This window comes from Rhizophagus irregularis, chromosome 7 (genome assembly GCF_026210795.1).
Source record: "Rhizophagus irregularis chromosome 7, complete sequence".
Taxonomy (NCBI): domain Eukaryota; kingdom Fungi; phylum Glomeromycota; class Glomeromycetes; order Glomerales; family Glomeraceae; genus Rhizophagus; species Rhizophagus irregularis.
In genome coordinates this window covers 4,234,644-4,256,918 of record NC_089435.1, presented here as the reverse complement: position 1 = coordinate 4,256,918, position 22,275 = coordinate 4,234,644, and the positions used below count along the sequence as shown (strand labels likewise).

At 27.4% G+C, this 22,275-nt stretch overlaps 5 protein-coding genes across 5 annotated transcripts; all 5 read left to right on the top strand.

The window, feature by feature from the left end:
* Nucleotides 1–869: 869 nt before the first annotated feature.
* OCT59_027668 (uncharacterized protein) lies at nt 870–1,142 on the top strand (the record flags this gene model as incomplete). The annotated part of the gene is made up of 2 exons (XM_066137148.1): nt 870–1,059; nt 1,132–1,142. 2 exons carry the CDS (start codon nt 870–872, stop codon nt 1,140–1,142), a joined length of 201 nt encoding a protein of 66 aa, XP_065993564.1.
* A 3,290-nt stretch (nt 1,143–4,432) lies between these two features.
* On the top strand, nt 4,433–6,340 carry OCT59_027667 (uncharacterized protein; the record flags this gene model as incomplete). The annotated part of the gene is made up of 6 exons (XM_066137147.1): nt 4,433–4,513; nt 4,587–4,620; nt 4,747–4,826; nt 4,908–5,081; nt 5,178–6,267; nt 6,333–6,340. 6 exons carry the CDS (start codon nt 4,433–4,435, stop codon nt 6,338–6,340), a joined length of 1,467 nt encoding a protein of 488 aa, XP_065993563.1.
* A 1,207-nt stretch (nt 6,341–7,547) lies between these two features.
* OCT59_027666 (uncharacterized protein) lies at nt 7,548–8,854 on the top strand. Its single transcript, XM_025319606.2, has 5 exons — nt 7,548–7,702; nt 7,797–7,860; nt 7,982–8,079; nt 8,168–8,413; nt 8,517–8,854. The coding sequence occupies exons 1-5, from the start codon at nt 7,619–7,621 to the stop codon at nt 8,631–8,633; spliced, it is 609 nt and encodes a 202-aa protein (XP_025173400.1). The 5' UTR covers nt 7,548–7,618; the 3' UTR covers nt 8,634–8,854.
* A 3,013-nt stretch (nt 8,855–11,867) lies between these two features.
* On the top strand, nt 11,868–13,358 carry OCT59_027665 (uncharacterized protein). Its single transcript, XM_025332334.2, has 5 exons — nt 11,868–12,135; nt 12,236–12,296; nt 12,376–12,488; nt 12,583–12,744; nt 12,828–13,358. Exons 1-5 carry the CDS (start codon nt 12,067–12,069, stop codon nt 12,915–12,917), a joined length of 495 nt encoding a protein of 164 aa, XP_025173401.1. The 5' UTR covers nt 11,868–12,066; the 3' UTR covers nt 12,918–13,358.
* Nucleotides 13,359–20,484: 7,126 nt separating this feature from the next.
* Nucleotides 20,485–21,413, top strand: OCT59_027664 (uncharacterized protein; the record flags this gene model as incomplete). Its single annotated transcript, XM_066137146.1, has 4 exons — nt 20,485–20,530; nt 20,610–20,692; nt 20,763–20,808; nt 21,226–21,413. 4 exons carry the CDS (start codon nt 20,485–20,487, stop codon nt 21,411–21,413), a joined length of 363 nt encoding a protein of 120 aa, XP_065993562.1.
* Nucleotides 21,414–22,275: the final 862 nt, after the last annotated feature.

The window sequence follows — 22,275 nt, the reverse complement described above, 5'->3', positions numbered from 1 at the left end:
TACAAAATAAAAGTTTACTGTTATATAGTTCGCCATGATTTCACTTCTAAATTGATAAATTAAATTAATTTAAAAATTAACCGTTATCAATGATTGGTCAAAATTTTGCAATAGTCACGTGAATGCATTTATGGAGGGTATTCTAATATACCCGGGACTCAGATTTGCTTGTACGTGCAGAACATAGAGGGAGTGCACTTAGCTCTAAGTCCCGAGCTCGGGATCAAGCTATGGAGTGCATATAGAGAGGGAATGCACTTATAGAGGGTGCACTTATAGGGGTGTTACTGTATCTGCAATTGTAAAATTTGAAAAGTATGATCATGCATATGATGCTCAGTTAATTTTGTTTGATCTTCATTAAATACAGTCTGCCCTTGATATAGTGAAGTTGCCATCCTGAATCTACAAGCGAAGGTAGATTTGATGAATTTGACAATTGATTAAATATCACGTGTTCGGTAAAATTCGTTACATCATACATCGAGGGCAGACTGTAAGTAGGAATTAGAAAGATTAAAGACCTTAAGGTCGAACTTTCTAATTACTTAAAAAATGAATCAAATGTATGGTTGTATTAACAGAGTGAATATTTGTACGGACGGTAGAGTAATGTGGTATGCCACCGGGGCCATATCACATTCTTAATGTATCAATACTTTATTTAATGAGCTGAAAGTAATATACATAATAAAATTTTGTGAAAAATATCGCTGTTACATGATGCAAAAAAAATAAAAAAATTCTAACTATTGATTTCGATAAGCTTTCCGTTTATAATAATATGATTATCATCTGTCTTATAAATTTCATCCTTGATATTCTGGTTTATTCCATCAATCTTCCTGCGCGCGTCATCGAGGTGGATAATGCAACTCGAATCGATATTACATGCTTCTATAGTGTCTTCTAATACATTTATTTCTATAGCTCCGACTATAGCATCTTTTATAACAAGTGCTACGGCACCTAGAAAGATGGATGCGAATAATCCTCCAACTACTCCGCCTATGACTATCTATCATGGAAGCCATGAAAACGGATATAAGGACCGTGCCTGTAAGTAACCCTACTGTAATATCTAACACAATTTTTAATTCTCTTATGGTTTCTAGATTCATTTTCTTAAAGGCTCCCTCTAAATCCTTGATGCCAATAATATCATGTTCTATTCTGGGAACCTTACTTTTTGTATTTTCCAATACTTCCTTGATTTCGTTTAGAGCATTGTGTGAATCCTGATCATATTCGAGTAGACGCAGAACACAATCTTTTTTTGCGTTTTGGATTGCATTGTTAAATGATGTACACAATTCATTCCAAGATCCTTTAAAGTCCTTAAAACTCCGACAGAATTTGGCCTGATAGTTTATCACTGTTTTTCTCCTCTTTGAGTTATCCGGATGATGAATATTAGTAGAAGAAAAAATTCGATGTTTATAAAAAAGATTTATGCTCAATCTGACAAGGAGTTTTGGCGTAACCATTATGAATTTATGATAGACGTTTTGAAATTGAATCTATTAGGTACATCAATTTTTAGGTGGATCGGTCCGAAAGTCCGAAACATATGTAAACATGTTTCTACAGATCCACATAAAATCATGTGGAATTCAATGCATCGATATACATCAAATTATGTGTCACATAGTCATCCTAATTCCTAATACATAAAGTGTTAAGTATTCATTAGTAATGATTCTATGACGATCCAAATTTTTGTTTTGATAATAATTAATTAATTGTTTATCTTTTACTCTGATAATTATCATAGTTATAGTATTCTTTAATTACATACCAGGGATAGCTGAAAACCTAAATTGTTAGAAGGGATTTTTCCTGAGCAATTATGTAGATTTAGCAGATAAAGGTTAGATTTTTAATTCACAATGAAACAAATTTAAAATCTCTTTCAAAAAGAGGAAAAAAAAGAGACGGATTGGATTTATCATTTGTTCGGATTAATTTTAATCCGTTTTTAATTCCTATTTATTTTATTTTAGAAGTGAAAAATTTTTCTTTGACCTTAACTTGACCTTAACTAGCGATACTTGAAACTTGAAGTAAAAAAATTAAAATTATTTGGAAAAAATAGTTAGCAGTTAAATACTTGAAGTAATGTCAATGATATAATAAGGGATCAATTATTAAGAGCATATATTTCAAAAATTTATAGTAATATACTTGGGCTTTATTTTTATTAAATTTATGACTTTCAGTCTTCCAACTTAATAAAGGTACTAATAATAACACACAAAAATACATAATTTTTTAACGCAGTATATATATATTCTGAAGGTCCATCTAGTATTACAGTCAGCTCTCTCTACGTATTATATTTTTTTTCTCTAAATGCACCCTCTTATTCAGTCCCAAGTATATAGAGATCATATATAATTTCTCTCTCTAAATGCCCACCCTCTAAATGCACATTTTTTCAAATTTCACTATGGTCTCAAGGAGGGTGCACTTAGAGAGAGTTGACTGTATATACATTAATAACCAGAGTAGAATCAAAGTTGTCACATTCATTAATAATACGATTTATACTAGTCAATTTTGCAAATATTTTTTGGCATTGCTAAATCTCACCGCAGGTGATTTTCACCGCACCAGCATTAGCAAGTATTAATGGGCGAAGTTTCATGACATTTTTAATTTTGCCCAAAATTCTACCCTAATTCTGGTGAGATGACAATCACCAGCGGTGATATTTAGCAATACTCGTATTATTATTATAAAAGAATTTCTGAATTATTGTTTATGGTACTTTATGTATATTTGCAAATTTATTAATAAAATAACTTACAGTGCATGACATAATGTAAATATGTTATTTTATAATATGATGAATCAATATTTTTATAAAAAAAATTTGCAAAAGGAAAAGAAATATTTTACCATATATTATTATTATTAATTAAAAATACGCATCTAACAAATTTTAGACAAATTAATACAATTAAATAAAACAAATTAAAGCATATTTATATTCATGTATTTTTTTTTTAAAACAAATTAAATATATTTATTATTCCTTTTTTTTTTTTTGCTTATTAAAATAATCTGATATTTAGCATAGAATTTTAAAATATACAACTAATTTCAAAGTCAGTTGTGCTAGGCACAGATCACTTATATCACGAGAAATTATTGCAAAAAGAATTTCAAATTTTTTTTTTAAAAAAAATCAAATCAATTTATTAATTTGTACTAATTATTAATATTTTAGTATATTTATATTTGATTATTAATAATAATAAGTTATTTTTAAAACTTTATTATTTTATTTTGAAACTAAACTTACCTATTTTTATCACTATAAAAAAAAATTCTGGAAAAAACTTCGATAAATGATCAAATGATCATTTTTTATTCCGAATAAACTTAGATACGTGATCATTTTTATGAAAATATATATATATATATATCTGATATATTCTTTTTTGTTATTCCTGAAATTATTGTTTTAATTTAAATAAGCCTTAAAAAGGAAAAAAAAGTATTATTATTACTAATAAAAAATCGATGGCAGATGCGCATCTTTCTTTATCCTAATTGAATAAAAAGGAATAATGAATCTTTTTTTTTTAAAAAAAAATAAAATAAAATACAATAAAAAAAAGAAAAAGTGAATGATAATAATTACGCAACATATTATACTTTACTAATAAATCATTATTTTCATTATTCATAATGATCAATTTATTTAATATTACGTTTATCAAATTATTTTTACCATTTGTTTTTGTATGTCATTTTTTTCATCAACTTTTTTTTATCAATACATATTAACTTACTATCCGTTGAAGCTTAAAAGCATATTCTGAATTTAGAAATAAGGATAAGCTTAAGCTTAAGAATATATATAATTTATAAAAATGAGGAAAAGTCAAAATCATATAACCATATATTGAATTTCTTGGTTAATATGATCAAAATTATACTACAGTTAAAGATAGACGACATATTGCACGGGCTTTTCGCCATTCTTTTCTCCAAGCTAATTATTTATTTAAATTGGAATTAAGTTCAAAAACAATGTGTAACTAAATAAAAAACAAAGCTCCGTTTTTTATGCGTACAAATATATATGTACGTAGTGGACTTATCCATTATTGATCAATTCCATTGTACTCATGAACACAGTCGTAACAAAGCGTTCGCGTCAAATGTTTACTTTTGGATTGCCACTTTATTGTATTTGCACTTCCGGAAACTCCGTAAGATCTACAAATTTATTAACTTTACGAGTAGAAGCCGGTCAATTCTTCATTCATATAAATAATGTAATAATTATATCGAAGTTCACATTAACCTTTTTTTTTCTAAAAAAAAAAGGAAAGAAAGAAGGAAAAGAAAAAGTACATATTAGTTCGTTGGTTCTTTATTTAAAAATCCTTCTTTCATAATTATTTACAAATTAACTAGGATGCTCCCAGGAAAATTAACTAATTGTTGTGGTTGTATTCCATTAAAAACTGGAGTTGTGATTATAACAGTATTATGGCTTGTATGTTTTTAAATTTTTTCAAGTTTTATACAGTATGTGAATGTCTTTAATAAAATATTTCAAAAAAAAAAAGATTTTTGGAATTTATGCAGCTGTAATTAATGCAGGTAAATCAATAATAGTTAATCACTTTATTTCCTTTTTTTTTTTTGAAAAAAAAAGAAAAAAAAATTGTTATTAAATAAATAATAATCTTTTTTTTAAAATAAATAAAAATATATATATATGTTTAGTGTTCGGAGCGATACAGGTTATTCTTTATGCATTAACAACACTTGGAGCAGCGTTTGGATTATACGTATTGGCTTTTGCAGTATGTAATGAAATAATTAACTAAATACTATTATTTGATTAATAAAATATTCTACTAATTCTACATAAACTTTATTTTTAGAATACTTATAAAAATTTGAGAATATACTCTATTATTTTTATTGTCTTTACAATTCATGATATTTTAACTAATTTCATAGTTGTTATCATTATAGCAAGTTCATCAACATGTGGTTATTACGGATGTTCACTGGGAATATTTATTACTACTTCCATTTTTTTATTCTTTTTAGAGGTACGTGTATTAAAGATACTATAAAATTATTAGTTATTTTTAAAAATAAGAAATCTTAATAATTTATAATTTTTATTTTATTTAATTTAAATGCAGGTTTACTTTGCTATAGTAGTTTACAATTATGCACAGAGAAGAAAATTTAAGGAAGATGCTGCCGCTGCTGCTCCATATAGACAAACTGCTGCTGTATATTATCCATACGGACAAACTGTTGTAGACATGGCGAACGTAGTACCAGTTAATGCAGTTAATAATCCATACGGAGTAGTCATGACGAATGTAGTACCAAATATTTATTCATACGGTCAAACTAGTGATTTTACGAAGACTGATGATAGTTCATATGAACAAACTAATAATGACATTACGAAGATAGTACCAGCTGCTGTTGATGATCACCCATATGGACAAACTAGTGATGACTTGATGACGAGAGTACCAGCTACCGTTGATGATCATCCATACGGACAAACTATTGATGACATGAAAAGTTTACCGGCTGTTCCTGATGACCGTCCATACGGACAAACTAGTGATGACATGAAGATGAATTTATCGGCTGCCGCTGATGATGGACATGGACAAACTAGTGATGACATGAAGATGAATTTATCGGCTGCTGCTGATGATGGACATGGACAAACTAGTGATGATATGAAGATGAATATATCTTCTGCTGATGATGGACATAGACAAACTAGTGATGATATGAAGATAAATATATCGGCTGCTGCTGATGATGGACATAGACAAACTACTAGTGATGACATGAAGATGAATATATCGGCTGCTGCTGATGATGGACATAGACAAACTATTAGTGATGACATGAAGATGAATATATCAGCTGCTGATGGACATAGACAAACTAGTGATGACATGGAGATGAATATATCGGTTGCTGTTTATGAAGGATATGGACAAACTAGCGATGATATTAAACCGACTGATGATATTAAACCGAATGAGCACATTAAAACGAATGATGTCATTAAAACGAATGGTGACATTAAAACGAATGATGTCATTGAAACGAATGGTGACATTAAAACGAATGGTGACATTAAAACGAATGGTGACATTAAAATGAATGGTGACATTAAAACGAATGGTGACATTAAAACGAATGGTGACATTAAAACGAATGATGACATTAAAACGAATGATGACATTAAAGCAAATGGTGACATTAAAACGAATGGTGACATTAAAACGAATGATGATATTAAAACGAATGATGACATGAAGACGAGTGATGACATGAAAACGGGTGATGGCATGAAGATTAGTGATGACACGAAAACGAATGATGGCATGAAAATGAGTGATGGCATTTTAAAGATTAGTGATGACACGAAAACGAATGATGACATAAAGACGAGTGATGGCATGAAGAGTGATGACATGAAAACGGGTGATGGCATGAAGATTAGTGATGACACGAAAACAAATGATGGCGTGAAAACGAGTGATGACATGGAGTGATGGCATGAAAACAAGTGATGACATCAAAACGAGTGATAAAATAATTGTAAAATCATGTTATAATTTATTTATTTGTTATGCTACGCATGAACTGTATTACTATTCAATTTTAATTTAGTATTGTTAAAAAAATCATCTTAAAAGTAAAATAAAAGGCTTAATCATTAATTATTAATAAATATACCTCTGTGCGTTTTTTGTACCACAGAGTGCCATTTACTGTACTTGAACTTCAAATACATGTTCTTATTAAGAAGTAATATGCATAGAATTTTCCGGGAAAAACTCCGATAAATGATCATTTTTCTAGTTTTTATTCCGAAAAACTTCGACAGATGATCAATTTTCTAAAAAATTTGTTATAAAAATATCGCTTGACCTTTTTCTTTTTACTGCAATTCAGTTGTAAATTTCACACATTATTGGGCTCAGAGCATACTACACGATCATGTGTATATACTATAAACACAAGTATTAACTAGTGATGGCGTAGTAAAAATCGATATTTATTTGTTAGGACATTTCCAATGCAAAATGTGTGTAACCGTATAACAACAAACAAACGAACGAAAATAGTAAAATTATAAAAGGTAAATAAAACACAGCATTATTAAATTTTTTTTTTATTGTAACGTGAAACAATTATATTTTTAGACAATTGTTAACAAATGAACCTTTGATTACATTTCTTTATAAAAAGAAAGATTTCTAGATTTCTCAACTTTATTATTATTATTATAATGAATGAGTTTATTAAATAATAAATTTTCTGTTTATCATGTTTTTCCATATATATCCAAATAAAAAAAAAATAACACGAACCATTTTTGTAAAATAACCTTCGCCCCCTTTAATGGCTTGGTAATTTGCATAGGACCCACGTGGGACAGGATTTCGCTTTAGTAGTAAACCGAAAAGTCGATCTCCCGGGCTTCTTATAAATAATTTCAAAGTTTTCGGTAGTTTTTAAATTCCCTGCCTTCTTTTAAAAAAAACTTATTTTCCCTTTGAAAGCTAAAGTAAAGTTAATATATAAAAACCCTTCAAAAATGACGAAGAGACCGCATATTAATAATTGTTGCTTTTGTATTCCGTTAAAATCTGGCGTTATTATTATCACATTGTTATGGCTTGTATGTTTTTTTATTATTATCTGTATAATTATTTATAAAATATATTTATACGTCTTTTAACAAGAAAAAAAAAATTCATTTTTCAAACAAAAAGATTTTCGGAATTTATGCGATTATAGACAGTTCATTAGGAATCGCCACACCAAATAAAGTAAATGGTAAATTATTTTATTATTTAACATTTAATACTTTTTTTTAAGTGATTAATATATATATCAATATATTAATTTTATATAATTTTTTTTAATACATATATTAATTTTTTTCAACATATATTAGCGCTTATATATTTCAAAGTACAATATATTGCTTCAATTGTTTTCAATGCATTAATAACTTTCGGGGCAGCATTCGGATTATATGTATTAACATATGCAGTAAGTAAAAAATGTTAAAATATGATAATGTTATTTTGAAAAAAAAAAAAAATATCTACTAATTATACAAAATTGAAAAAATTTTTAGAATATTCCAAGAATGTTGTCTATATATGCTAAAATAGCTTATGTTATTGTTGGAATCAATGTTATAAGTCATATATTAACAGCAGTCGTTTCTGTTGTGTTTAAAGCAGATATATTGAAATTATGTGCAGAATTAAATGCTAATATTATCGCATCTGTTAACGAAAAATCTGGAGCATGTAATGAAGAATATGATGATTTTTTAAAATCTATTATAATGAGTGCCGTTGTTTCAACTCTTATTTCGGTATGTAATAAAATAAAATTATATTTACCTATTACTTTACATAGTTTTTTTTTAAAAAAAAAAGGAAGTTAATATTAATTGTTTTTTTTTATTATAAATGCAGGTATACTTCGCTATTGTAATTGCATCTTACGCGCAGAGAAGAAATGAAAAAGAAAAAGAAACTACTGCTGCTGATGCTGCTGAAACACATTTATATGAAAAAACTAGTAAATTATAAATTTAATTTGTTATTTGTATATGATGATTACCCCCTTTTGAAATGTTGTCAGACAACTTCTTTGTCGGTTAAAACTTTTAAATAATTTTAATAATCGGTATTCCGATATCGGCCGGTTGTGACCGGTTTTATGCTAATGTAATACAGAACAATTAACTGCATATTTGTTTATTTTTGAAAATAAATTTTTTTTCGGTACCTGCCTGAATTAACGTGATTAAAAAAAAAAAAAGTTATTTTTATTTCCTGTACATTTGAAAAATCATTGAAAATTAACATATATATATAACAATAATAATTCGAAACAGATTTAATAATATTAATTTTTGATTCATGAATCAAACCTGCAAAAAGTGATGTAAACCTGCGTTATTACGCCAATTAAAGAATAAATGTATGAGAAAGTTTTTTTTTTAAAAAAAAAGTATGTGAGATTATGTAGTAACACAAATACTGTATGTGAGTCCATATTACGAAATTGGGAATAGTGATCAACTATATAATATTGCACCGAAGCAGTTGATTGATTTTATTCGCAGATTCACGAAATTATTATATTACCATCGTAATAAAATGTTATTCATTAAATTTTAAAAAACTGGTTTTAGAAATCACAGTAAAATCAAATAAAATTATTATACTAATAAAGTAAAATATCTTTTTTATCAAAATATCTTTTATTTTTTAATTTTTTTTTACTTTTTTACATTATTGAAATTAAAAATACTTATCAGTTATTACTTATCTTACTTACTTGATTGACTCTTGATAGGGTTATCTTATCAGTTATAAATGTAAAGGATTACAGCCCCAAAATTCTTTACCTTCTTATCATACCCTAAATTTTATCCTAAACTTTATATAATGTGTGACAAATAAATAAAGATTTTAACCAAAAAAAATAAAGTCCCAAAATATATGCAAATGTGATACATGGTGACAAATACGATAGGATAAAAATTATCGAGAAGATGTAAAATGATGAAAAATTTTTTTTAAGTTCATGCGAAAGACCCCACGTGCGCATGAATATCATGTGGTATTAAACTTTATCTAAGAACAATTTTATAACGAAGTTTCTTTACAATTTCTATTATTTACATCTAAAATATAATTTTTTACGAAATAAAAATGAAATTTATTATTAAAAGATAAGAATTCAACTGTTTATTCCTATTATTTCTAAAGAAAAAAAAATCCATTATTCTTCGTGAAAGAAAGAAGGGTTTAAAAGGTTCGAAATCTTCCCATCTATTCATATATGATAAATCCGAATATCTCCGATTATATTTCACTATGCGAATCTTTTTACATTTTATCGGAAAAATCTAAAAATTTCCATAATTTAGGATTACAAATTCCGTTATCGCGCTAGCTTCATTTATGTCATTTACGGAATAAAACATAAATATGAAACTCGGATCAACTTTTTTACATGCTTTAACCTGTTCTAAAAAAAGAACAAATCCCTTCTAATAAAAAAAAAAATGTGATTCTAAATGAAAAAGGAATTCATAAATCAAAGGAAATCCCGCCCCAAAAAAAAAACTCAAGGGAAAACCCGTTTTTTAAAAAAAAGACTGACCCGATTCCATTTTAAACAAATCAAAAGTAGTATAAAAAAAAATGTAGTGTAGATTGTGTGACAAATAGATGGTGCGATCTTACGCCTTTACGCATAAATTCGTTATTTCAAAAAAAAAAAATTTTTTATCAATAAGTTACAATATACGGGGAAATTAAATTAAGAGTATCGGAATTAAGAATTATTTAACATCAAGCTTTTTTTAGATAGTTCAAATTTATCTAATTATCCTATTGTATTGTATATATCGTAGCGGGAAGTAAATATTCCGGTTCGTGTAATGTATTGATAATGAAATTAATGAAATTAATGAAATCATAGATTCATATTCTCATATTATGTATTTGGCGTATAATGTAACAAATAATTAAATTTTTTTTTTGTGTCTGTCTTTTAACAAAGAACAATAAAATAATGCATAATGTTGTAACACATGGTTTCATTTACGATTTGATGATCGAACCATGTGGACAAAGTAAATCGGGATAACCACATTTTTGATATAGTTAGCGTGTTAGAAAATCAGCTGCGCCACATTAATTTCTTTTACGAACATCCTTACATCCAGTTTTAGTAAAATGATTTACCATGTTTACAGAATATTTTAATATAATAATATTTGTTGCATATCATTCATATATCACGATTGAATTTCATTTGTTTGTATGCAATAAAATAAAAATAATAAAAATAAAAAAAAAATATGAAAAAGAAATAAGATGAACTAATTTTTCACAGAATTCAAAATCTAATAGATTTTACCGCAACGTGGATGCAACGAATGTCACAGTTATAAGGAATTATACATTTATACATTTCACGCGAAACAACTAATACTTTGTAGGTTTAGTCTATAACGCGCATAATTATGGATTAATTATGTGTTCGCAGCTTACTCTTGGCAAAATCTTACTACCATTCGTTCACGATTCTCACGTTGTGAATCCATTCAGTTCATTCAGAGCATCGAAAATATCAAAATTTTATTGCGGTTGTATCATTTGATTGATTCTAATTACACATATTATTCATTTCGAAAAAAGGCGTTTACCAAAAAAAATAAATGATATTCCATAGTCCATTTAAGGGTATTTATGAATGTTGTTTACTATATTCTTGTTAAAGATGTAATAAAAGAAAGTAAAAGACAAATAATGTGGAGAACATTCAATATTGACTATTAAAAAGTAACGTTACATAGAAGAATAATGATTGACGTAATAATGTCGGATAAATATGGAAATATTTAAAAGCAATAAATTTTCCCGGAAAATAACAGCCTATTATTCCACAGAAATAATTTTTAATTGATAAAACAAATAATTTCCGAAAAATGAAAAAAAAAAATTAAAAATTCAATGTAAATTGATTCGAACCCCTGAAATTTTTTTTTCTGGGTTCAGTTACACATGCCCTTTTTTCTATTCGTATTGATAATCTTTTATTACGTAATACTTTTGTGGTTTTTCCGAAGATGCTTTTGGGTAACAGTGATACATTGATACATTCATTATATGACCAATATGATGGTTATTTCGGAAATAGATATTGCATGCATAAATATTTTATTGCCATCAAATTTTCGTAAATTCTTATAAATAATATATATATATAACGTGGTTTTTATCTTTTCACAAGAATTTTTTTTGATTATTATTTTCTATTTCCTGTCGTTGCTTTAGCTATTAAAAGTTCTTATATCATCTGACTTTTATCACAAAAAAAAAAAAGAAAAATAAAACAAATAATATATAAAGCACATTCATTTTTTTTTATCCTTTTGTTTCTTTTAAAATTATTAAAATCCATAACTTTATTCTTTGAAAGAAAAAAGAAAATAAGATAAAAATGACGTCCCAATGTTGTTTCTGCGTCCCATTAAAAGCTGGTGTCGTAATTGTATCATTGATATGGCTTGTATGTTTTCTTTTCAAAATAAAAATATATTGAGTTATAATATAACATTTGTATATCTTAACTAACAAAAAAAAAAATTTTCTTATATAAAATTCAAAAGATTTATGGAATTTATATGGTTATAAGCAACGCTATAAATCTAAACGACCCAGAAAAATATGGTAAATTAGTTCATACCAAATTAATAATAATAATAATAATAATAAAAAGAAAAGTTAACATATTTATAAATGATCATAGATCCGGACTTGAGAAATGTGAATGCATTCCAAATGTATTCTATTACGATAATTGTTCTTTATGGATTAATGACAATTGGAGCAATATTTGGATTGTTCACTATTACCCTCGCAGTATGTATTATATATTGAAAGAAATATTATAAAATAGAATCTTTTCTTTAATATTTTTAATAACTAATTTTATAACTCTATAATTCTTACTTAGAATACGTCCAATATGTTGTTCATTTATACTAAAATAGCCTACGTTATTTTAGCGATCGAAATAATAAGTAGCGTAATGGGGTTTATTGTTATTATTTTATTTTCATCCCCAATTTTATTAACGTATCTCGTTATTCTTGCCGTTTTTTCGATCACTATATCGGTACGTATTATTATATATTTCACTTTTAAAAATAAAAGGAGCTTTCTAACGTTCTTTTTTTTTTCTTTCGTTATGTAATATAGGTGCATTTTGTGATGGTAATTTCAGCTTATGCACATAGGAGGGAGAGGAAGGAGACTGCTACGAATGATAATAAGTTAGATGTTTTATAATTTAAAATATGAAATATCAAATATGAAAGATATATTATATTATTATATAGATTGTTTATACTTAAAATTTAAAATTTTCATCAACACTTTGCATGACGGCATTTCTATGAAAAAGTAACGCTAAGTAAACCTCCTTGAAGTGATATTTTCTCATCAGATACTTTTTGGAGGATAATTTTTAATACATTTATTTATGGTTGAATAAAAAAAAAACTCCCTTATGCATTAATAATTAACATACTCATACTGTATTAGCTAACATATTAGTCAATCTAGTATTCAATTTTTTTTAATGACAATTTTTACAGTTCTAATTAGTATTACATTAAGTACTACTAAAGGACACAGTAATGAACTTAAATTTACACCAATTTATAAAGTAATAAATTTTAAGGATTTTAAAAAATTATAATAAAACTTACTTTCTAATTATGATACTAAAAGTTCTTGAGTAAACAATATTTTTAAAATTTATTTTTAATTGGCCAACAAATATTTGCTAATGTATCAACTTCATAGATACCTCAATCATTTGGTCTCATGACCGATAAATATATCCATTAAAAGTAAGTTTGGTGCACTAACCAAAAAAAGATAAGTGAATTCAAGAATTACGTAATACGTACGTTCACTTATGCAAACTTTACCGACGTAACTGCTGTAACAAAGAAGAACGTCACTGCAGATGCTCACATAGAAATTTTATAATAATTTACATATTATAGAGCTACGTCACGAATTACAACCTTTCATTGACTTAATGAGTGACGTAGTTAAAAAAAGAAAATGTCTGCACCTCTACTTACGACAGAAGCCAATAGTTATTAGGCACGAAATATTCAATTTGGAGGTCGATATTCACACTTTGGTATTCATCATCTAAATAATGTTCAGATTTTGATAGAGAAAGCTTGATACAATGAAATTTTATTGAGCACATTTCCTTTATGCACATAGATATAAGATCTTTAATTGATGATAGTTTATTTGTTAAAGCAGAGCAAGAAATTTGATTTAACTTTTTGAAAAAAAATCTTATTTTATTACGTGATTTATTTGATATAATGTGAGAGCGTAATATAAACACAAAAATAAAAATCACTCAGCCTGCATCACAAACAAGAACTAAAATTTTTCCCTGGTAAAGTTTTATCTTATACGAACAAATAAAACAAATAACATAAGAATTTCATGGAAAATGAAAATGATAGTAAACATGATAGTACACCACGTTACATTTGACAAAATACTGTAAGCTGTAAAAATGGGTGTGATGCGGTGTAATACTACACAAAGATTTTTTGTGGCGCTTTTTTTCATAAATTTTATCGTAAATAACGCAGCCTGCATGTTATGAATTGTACTTTTGTGATTTATCGTGAAACCCCATAAAATCATCGTCCCTGCATCTTAACCTCTAATATATATGATAGTCACATATCATGTGATTTACGTAACAGATGCTGTGGTTATCCCATTTCTAGCTACTGAAAAATATATTCATAATTATAAAGCAATTGATACTTAAGTACTTAAAAACAATCAATAATCAATGAATAAGAAAGGAATTTAACACTTAGATAAAAATGAAATCCAAATCAAATCATGAAATTAAATACCTTGCAGCCAACAAATTTTATGACCTAATGTAAACTCATATATATATAAAAAAAAATTTTTTTTATCCTTTTAAATAAATATATTTTTAAAAAATCGTATTAAATTTCGCCCATCCGATCAATTTTTTTTTTTAAAAAAAAAAAAAAGTTTGAATAATTTTAAAGAAACAGAAACATTTCCAAATCTCCATTTCAATTATTTATTAATTATAAAGTAACATTAAAATCATCTTTTTCTAATAAGAGATGATATAAGTATTGTTATGAATTAAGTTTGCCGGGTCCGGGCCGGGCCGGGTTGGCGTTAAACTCATTTTTTTCTAGAAATGCAAATCAGTGGCGTTGAATTTCTATATTAAGTAATATTATAATAACGGGCTGTTACTTTACTACTTCTTGCATATTTGTTTTGCTTGTAAACGGATCCACTATGCAAGGGCTCTTTAAGTTACAGTGATTAAAATAAAACTGTGGATACCGTGTGTTAATTAGGTAAGAAGAAAGGGTGGTGAATTGGTGTTATTTAAGCATGTAACATATAAAGAGAAATACACTTTCGGCTCGCATTATAATAATTTTGGCCAGTTCATCTTATTTATCACTTGTGTATGTCACAATGTCACATGGATGCCATCATACACTCATTTAAACCAAAACCAAGTTATCATATCTCTAAAAATCTAGATATTATTTATTATTACTTAATAATTTAATTAGTTATAACTAATAATAATAATACTAATTCAAATTTCGTTAATTGGGATCTCTTCAACCAGAAGTTTTTATTAAAAAATAAAAAAGTGCAGGTAATGAATAATTTAAACAATTTTTAACCATTATTGAAAAACTTTATATACATAGAAATCCGGAGTTTTCGCTCGTTCTATAAACTCGAATAAAATTTGTTTGTACAGAAATTTTTCCACTTAAAATCCACATGGAAATCCACATCGAATATTGTAGAAATATGTGGAAATCTGAATAGTTCTAATATCCCTATAAAAAATTTTTTCAGAAACATGATCACGTGTCTGAGTTTCTTAATAAAAACTAGAAAAATGATCATTTACAGGAGTTTTTCCAAAATTTTTTTTTATAGGGTCTTAACCGGGGGAAAATTAACTGGGTAAGGAATTATGTTAATGCTGGTACAATCCAGTTTTGAAGCTTTTACTAGGAATGCCTTCCCAGTTATTCTCTTTTCCAAATACCCTGTGACAATACACGTGATATTTTCGGCGTAGATCCTTCCTCAAAAAATCATGAAGGATGGAATCTAGGATGATTAATAGACAAGGTGTACAAAAAATCATCATGATTTTCCCTGTACGCTTTAGCGCCCTTCAGGTAATTTTCTTTACTACATTGTGAATGGATACATGGGAATCGAGTATCAATTATTATTTTTAAAAAATAAGATTTGAACAATAAATTGATATATTTTCAATAGAAAGAATCGTCGGATTTCTAATTAATAATCTTTGTAATGATACACCTAATATATAGAAAGTAAGTAACGGAAATTGGCTAAGTAAGTAAATTAAAGTCACATGATACTATATTACGTTACTGATCTGTGATTTGTCATCTGATCAACCCAATCATCGGAATTATTTCGTTTTTTTTAATAAAATGTATTAGTGAGGGGTCGTGGCCGACCTAGTGTACTGGCACGGTGCAATGTATGGAATTCCATATATTTCTGAACCAATCCATGTGGAACTACATGGACTGATTTACCTAAAAAATTTCATGATGAGATAAAATTAGATTATAAGTTTTATAATAACAACAACTATAACAACTGAAATAACTGGATATTACCACAAATATTATGTTTCAACTAGTTTAAGAAAAAATAATATATATATACAATTTAGTGGTTCAGTTGTATAAGTTCAACTTTGCTTTTAAATTCTTTAATTAATAATTACAAGCCGAAAGTATAATTTTGCACCATACGGCTTTAATTTTAGTTTCAACATTTGTTTAAGCCTCAAGTATTTTGTCTAGATTCCTACTCACCATTAAAGCCATAAAAATTTTTTTTTTTTACAAAACTAATCACGCGTTTAAGTTTTTCTAGAAAAATGAGCCCTTTATCGGAATAATTTTTTATAAGGTATACCGTACCGCACTGCTTAAGATACCCCGGGTATAATACAAAATACTTGATTAAAACTTATATAATAACCTATGGTATTTAGCCTAATTCTACAATATATATATATATATTGTATCCGGTCTTTGGACGGTATTCTCAAAGGAAGGTATCTTAAGCAGTGCGGTATGGTATATATATATTAAGGCAAAGGCACTAATGCCATAGCTTATTTTACTTGTTTATTTTCGATCAAATAAATGGTACCTGCATGCATTGTATAAATAAGGTGTGACCCATTTAGAATAATGGAAGGATGGACAAGTGAAAATCCTGTTATCCTGATATCATTGATACAATGTGCAAGCCAGAAGATTATGACAAATGATAATAAATGGAATTGGAATTATAAATTCCTTGAATGGGTACCATTCAAGCATTTTACTAGCCTTTATTACGTAATACATATTTGCAATAAAAATTTAAGCATTTTATTGTAATATGTATTATTGCTGTTTTCAATTAGTACGATCACAGCTAGCACTCCTATAAAAATATGATTATCAAAAATTTTGTGATTTTCTAAAAAATCATTTAGAAAATAGAGGATAACCTGTGAATACCAGTGGAAATTATAGAATAATCTCAATTTTTCGGGTAGTTTACTTAATAAGCAAGTTTTTAACTTTGTGTAACAATAATAGTTTTTTATAAGTAAACTACTCAAATAATTGGGAATTTTCCAAAATTTCCCCTGGTAATCATAGGTAATCAACCCTTTTCTAGATGATTATTTAAAAAATCAAATTTTTAAAAATTGATTATTTTTAGGGGTGTTACAGGACCCAGAAATATATATATAGGGGTCAGGTGGCGAAAAATTTTTTTACTATGAGCTGTACGCAGAGACTTTTTATATGAGTAGTACGCATAATTGACACCTGATATTGAAAATCCTGCAAAAATACGCAAATAAAATTTCAGACATTAAGTTATTAATTATTTTATCATGGCTTCTATATTATTTATAAAACCAAATACTAATGTGAAAAAATAGAATTTACCATTTGTTTCAATAATATTTTTCTAAAATTTCACTTTTTAACCTTTAGAAATTTCTTTCAATTAATACTAAATATTACAATGCAGTTAATTAAATAAGTACGTACAGTAAATATATTATATATATAAGATTAGCCAAATTTAGGCCAAAAATACGCAAACTAATTTTTACATATAAAAATTTTGATAAAAAATACGCAATCTTGATGACCTAACTATAGATGAAAAATTCTAAAATTGTACGCAAATCAAAACTTTACTCCGTCTAATTCCACTATGATGGTTTAAAAAAAAAAAAAATTCCACTATGATGGCGACGCATCTGTGTACCCTACCCCTGTATATATATTTCTGGGTCCTGGTGTTACGCTATGATCGCACTAAACTGAAAACAGCGATAATTTTAAATCTTCTGGAAGACTTTCACATTTCATCAAATGATTTAATCGATCAATTAAATCAATAATGTCATTTCCACAATATTACACTTTTGACGAGGTGTTTTTCGACCACGTCCGTCAATTTTTGTAACTTTTTCAAAGTGCTTACTAATTTTAAAAAAGCTGATTTGCAAAGAGATCACTAAAGGTTGTTTATTGATTAAAATATAATTACGTAAATAATCATGCCGATCAATGTTTTAAAACAAAAAAACGTTTTAAAGCAATAAAAAAACTGATTTAAATTGTTTTAAGACATCTTGTTTAAATCACGTGCCATCCATAAAATAAGGTAACAAATTTAATGATATGCACAAACAATCTCATTATTATATTACTTAATATAGAAATTCAAAATGGAAATTATTTTTAGCCATTAGTGTGTTAATTTACAGTAATAATACAGTAGTATATCGTATTATTTGCATGTCAATCATTTTTCACTTTTGTAATTACGAGTATCTCGCCTTATCAGGAAAAATTCATGATACGTTACCTATTTCACTGAAGTCTATTTTACTGAAACCCATTTCATCACCGAAGTTGTTTCACTGAAGTGAAATTCCGTCAAGTGTCATTTCATCGAATAGCATTTCGCTGGATGGATATTTCACCGAACTAGTAGCGAGAAAATATCAATGCGCCGATAAAAATAAAAATTTTTAAAGAACAAATTCTTTTAAAACTACTTTTATATTAAATAACTTTCTTTCAGAGTATTATCACTTTAACATTCAAGTGACTTATATTAATTGTTACGTAAAAAATAAACAACTTAATTTTATTCTATTTTTCTTTTTTTTTAAAAAAAAAACTGATATTGATCGAATAAATTAATCTTCATTTTGCTGAAAATGATTTCTTAATTAATTGGATAGTTTTGGGCGGAATGGACCTTCTATTCGGCAAAATTTCAATTCAGTGAAATGCCCCTTCGGCGAAATCTTATTTCGGCAAAATGGCTTCAGTGAAATTGGTTTAGATTTCGGTGAAACGTACCGTAACCATGAAAAATAATTCTGACTTGAAATCTTAGAGCACGAAAGTCTGCAATCGAATTACTTACTTAAAGCAGCTTAGTTGAACGAATTTCAAATGCATGCTTGCATGTTTACAGGAGAATGTTTGTTTATTACACCGCATATTGTTAATTATTCGTTTATCAAAATCGTTAATTTAAAATTCGCGATAATATTATTGGTTAGTGGAAAAAACATCAATTTCAATTATCAAATTTAATAATATACAGTCCGTCATTAACTCGCATTATGTTAATACATCTGTGAGTAAATAATATATATTTGAATAAATGTTCGATCAATGTAACCATGCAATAAATCTTTTGCTAGTAATTACTAAACGTAACGCTAAAAACATAAATATGGCAAGATTTTCCTTCAAATATTTATTTCTAGCACGTTAAAACATTAAATAAAATATATCATGTCAAAAAATACCTTAGTTAATTTTATATTATGGATTTTACTTCAAATAGTAGTTGAAGTGAATAGTCAATTGGCACCTTCTAAGCCAATTGTAGTATTCGGTCACACTGCTACATTTGTTAAAAATAAATTGTATATTTTGGGTGGTCTTAATTTAAAGAAATATTCTGTCAGAAAGAATTTTTTTATCTTGATGTTTCTGTTCCATTTCCATTTAATACACAAAATTTATTATGGAAAGACTTTAGTTGACAAATATTAATATGCTTCCATCACATACTAGTTTTAAACATCGGCTAAAGGAGGCGCAAATAATGATACACTATTTATATGCATCTGATAAAACAATGGAATCGGTTTACACATTTAATACTCAAAACTAATTTATGGAGTATTCCAAAAATAGGTGAAGCTGATACTATTAAGAAATATGAATTAACAGGAGTTATGGACTATAATGAAATTTTTTTTTATGGGGCGGACGTATCGATAAGGATTTTATGAATGATATGCTTATTTGGATGGTAATTTAGTTAACGCACCGACTTTGAGAGCTCAATATGGTGCTGCTTTATTATTAGCTAAGGATGGACATCGGACTTACCGGTCCTACTCGGTCCCAGGACTTGTAGGACCGGACCGCGGTCTTACATTTTTTTTAGGACCGGTCCCGAGGACTGACCAGTCCTCATACCGGTCTTCATATAATAAATGATTTTTATATTAAATTTGAAGTTAAAAAATTTTTTTTATAAAGAAAAAGACCAATCGGTCTTAAAAATACAGTATTGCGGTCCTTAATAAGTATGCGATACAGGATCAAAAGACCGCAGTCCTACACCAACCGGTCCGTCTTTTTAGGGTGTAAAAAGACCGTAGGACCACGGTCTTTTAGAGCCGATGTCCATCCTTATTTATTGCCCAACAATAAGATTATTTGATATAGGTAAGCGAGTAATTTTGTAAATTATTTACATTTTGCACGTGCTTCATTTATCTACTAATGAACATTTATTATTTACTAGGTGGTTATAACAACGCTACTCTTTCATATGATCCTAAAACTTTGAAAGTTCATGAAAATCGTCTCATTATAACATTAAATGAGGTAAATTTTGTAAATATAGTATATCAAGACAAAGTAATTTTTAATGAAGAAAACTATTTTATAATTATAGGTCTATATTTATGATATAATTAATGATAGTTGGAATACCGACTGTGGTAAGTTATCAAATTATTTTAAATTGCGAATTAACTTTATTAACTGAATTTCAGAAAACAAGAGTGAAAATTCCTTCTAATAGAGGTGATATTTCAATGTAATTAAATAAGAATCCTATGATTTATATTAATAATGAAATATTGATTATTAATTATTCAATAATAAATTTAACGGGTTTAGATGGCCAAAGAATCATAATTTATAGAGGTTACTTTAATGATCCTGGATATTTAGACAATTCACTTTATGTATTAGATTTGACAATTTTTAATTGGTATATTCCAAAAACTACTGGAAATATTCAAATGTTATTGAAAAATATATGGTTATGTCATTTGATAAATATAATATTCTATATACTATGGTTTAAACAAATTAATTATTCAGTTTTAACCAAAATCGATCAACTTTAATAGGACGTGGTTGTGATAAATCAGTTGAAAGTGATATATTATTACTTGATATTAGTAATAATGAAGAATATATATGGATAACAATATTTGATCCTCCAGACTCAAACGTTATTATACCACCATCATCATCGTCAAATTCATCACTGACTTCATCATCACATCATTATCTTCATCATTACCTCCACCAATAACTTACTTATTAGTTGGAAGTTTCTTTATATACTATAAACGGAATAAAAATAAGAAGAAACAAAAACTAATCGTGGGAAAGATGATTTTGGTCAAGAGATAGTAATTCCTACTGAAAAAGTTAATAATAATGAGGCAAGAAATTATTCAAGTACCTTTAAATGAAAAAACCATTAACCAGAACCAACAATAATTCCAGTCCAGTAATTACTGAGAATATTAATTATCATGGACAAGAAATTATGGAAATATCCAAAACCTTAACCGATTAATAATCGATTGACCAACTAATAATAATCGATTAATTAATCAGTTAATATATGAATTTCAGAAGTTTTGGAAAATTATTATAGTTATTATGACTAAAGATTGGAATCGACTAAAAAAAGCTTTAACCGATCAAGAACTGATTAACCAAGACCGATTAATTAATCGAGTAAATTGTTTTTATTCGTATATTTAGATGTAAGGATAATCTTAAACTTTAACAAACGAATTTTGTTAATAGTATAATGATTATTATGGAGAACATGACAGAAATTTCACGTCTCTGAGCCGCATTGAAATAATTTGGCCAGTTAATTGATAATTTATTTTTGAGATACCTTAACCGGTTAAGAAAGTTCAACAGTCTTTTCTCAACCAAGATTCGGTTTCAGTTTAAACAGATCCGACTTTAGGTTAGGCTTCTCTTAATAACAGTAACGAGAGGTTTTTATAGGTTTTTTACTATGTAAAGTTTGAAAATTTATGATTAAAATTTGTACTAATAGTGAAAAGCTTTTTGTAGAAATTTAGTCCAAGTACTTACTATACAACAACCATTGTATATAATTATTAAGGTCTGGTTCGTTAAACAGCATG

Coding starts and splice junctions, on each gene's coding strand:
- OCT59_027666 (XM_025319606.2), top strand. CDS start 7,619: ATGACGAAGAGACCGCATATTAATAATTGTTGCTTTTGTATTCCGTTA. Junction 7,861..7,981: donor CACACCAAATAAAGTAAATG/GTAAATTATTTT, acceptor AACATATATTAG/CGCTTATATATTTCAAAGTA. Junction 8,080..8,167: donor TATATGTATTAACATATGCA/GTAAGTAAAAAA, acceptor AAAAATTTTTAG/AATATTCCAAGAATGTTGTC.
- OCT59_027665 (XM_025332334.2), top strand. CDS start 12,067: ATGACGTCCCAATGTTGTTTCTGCGTCCCATTAAAAGCTGGTGTCGTA. Junction 12,136..12,235: donor TTGTATCATTGATATGGCTT/GTATGTTTTCTT, acceptor AAAATTCAAAAG/ATTTATGGAATTTATATGGT. Junction 12,745..12,827: donor TTTTTTCGATCACTATATCG/GTACGTATTATT, acceptor TATGTAATATAG/GTGCATTTTGTGATGGTAAT.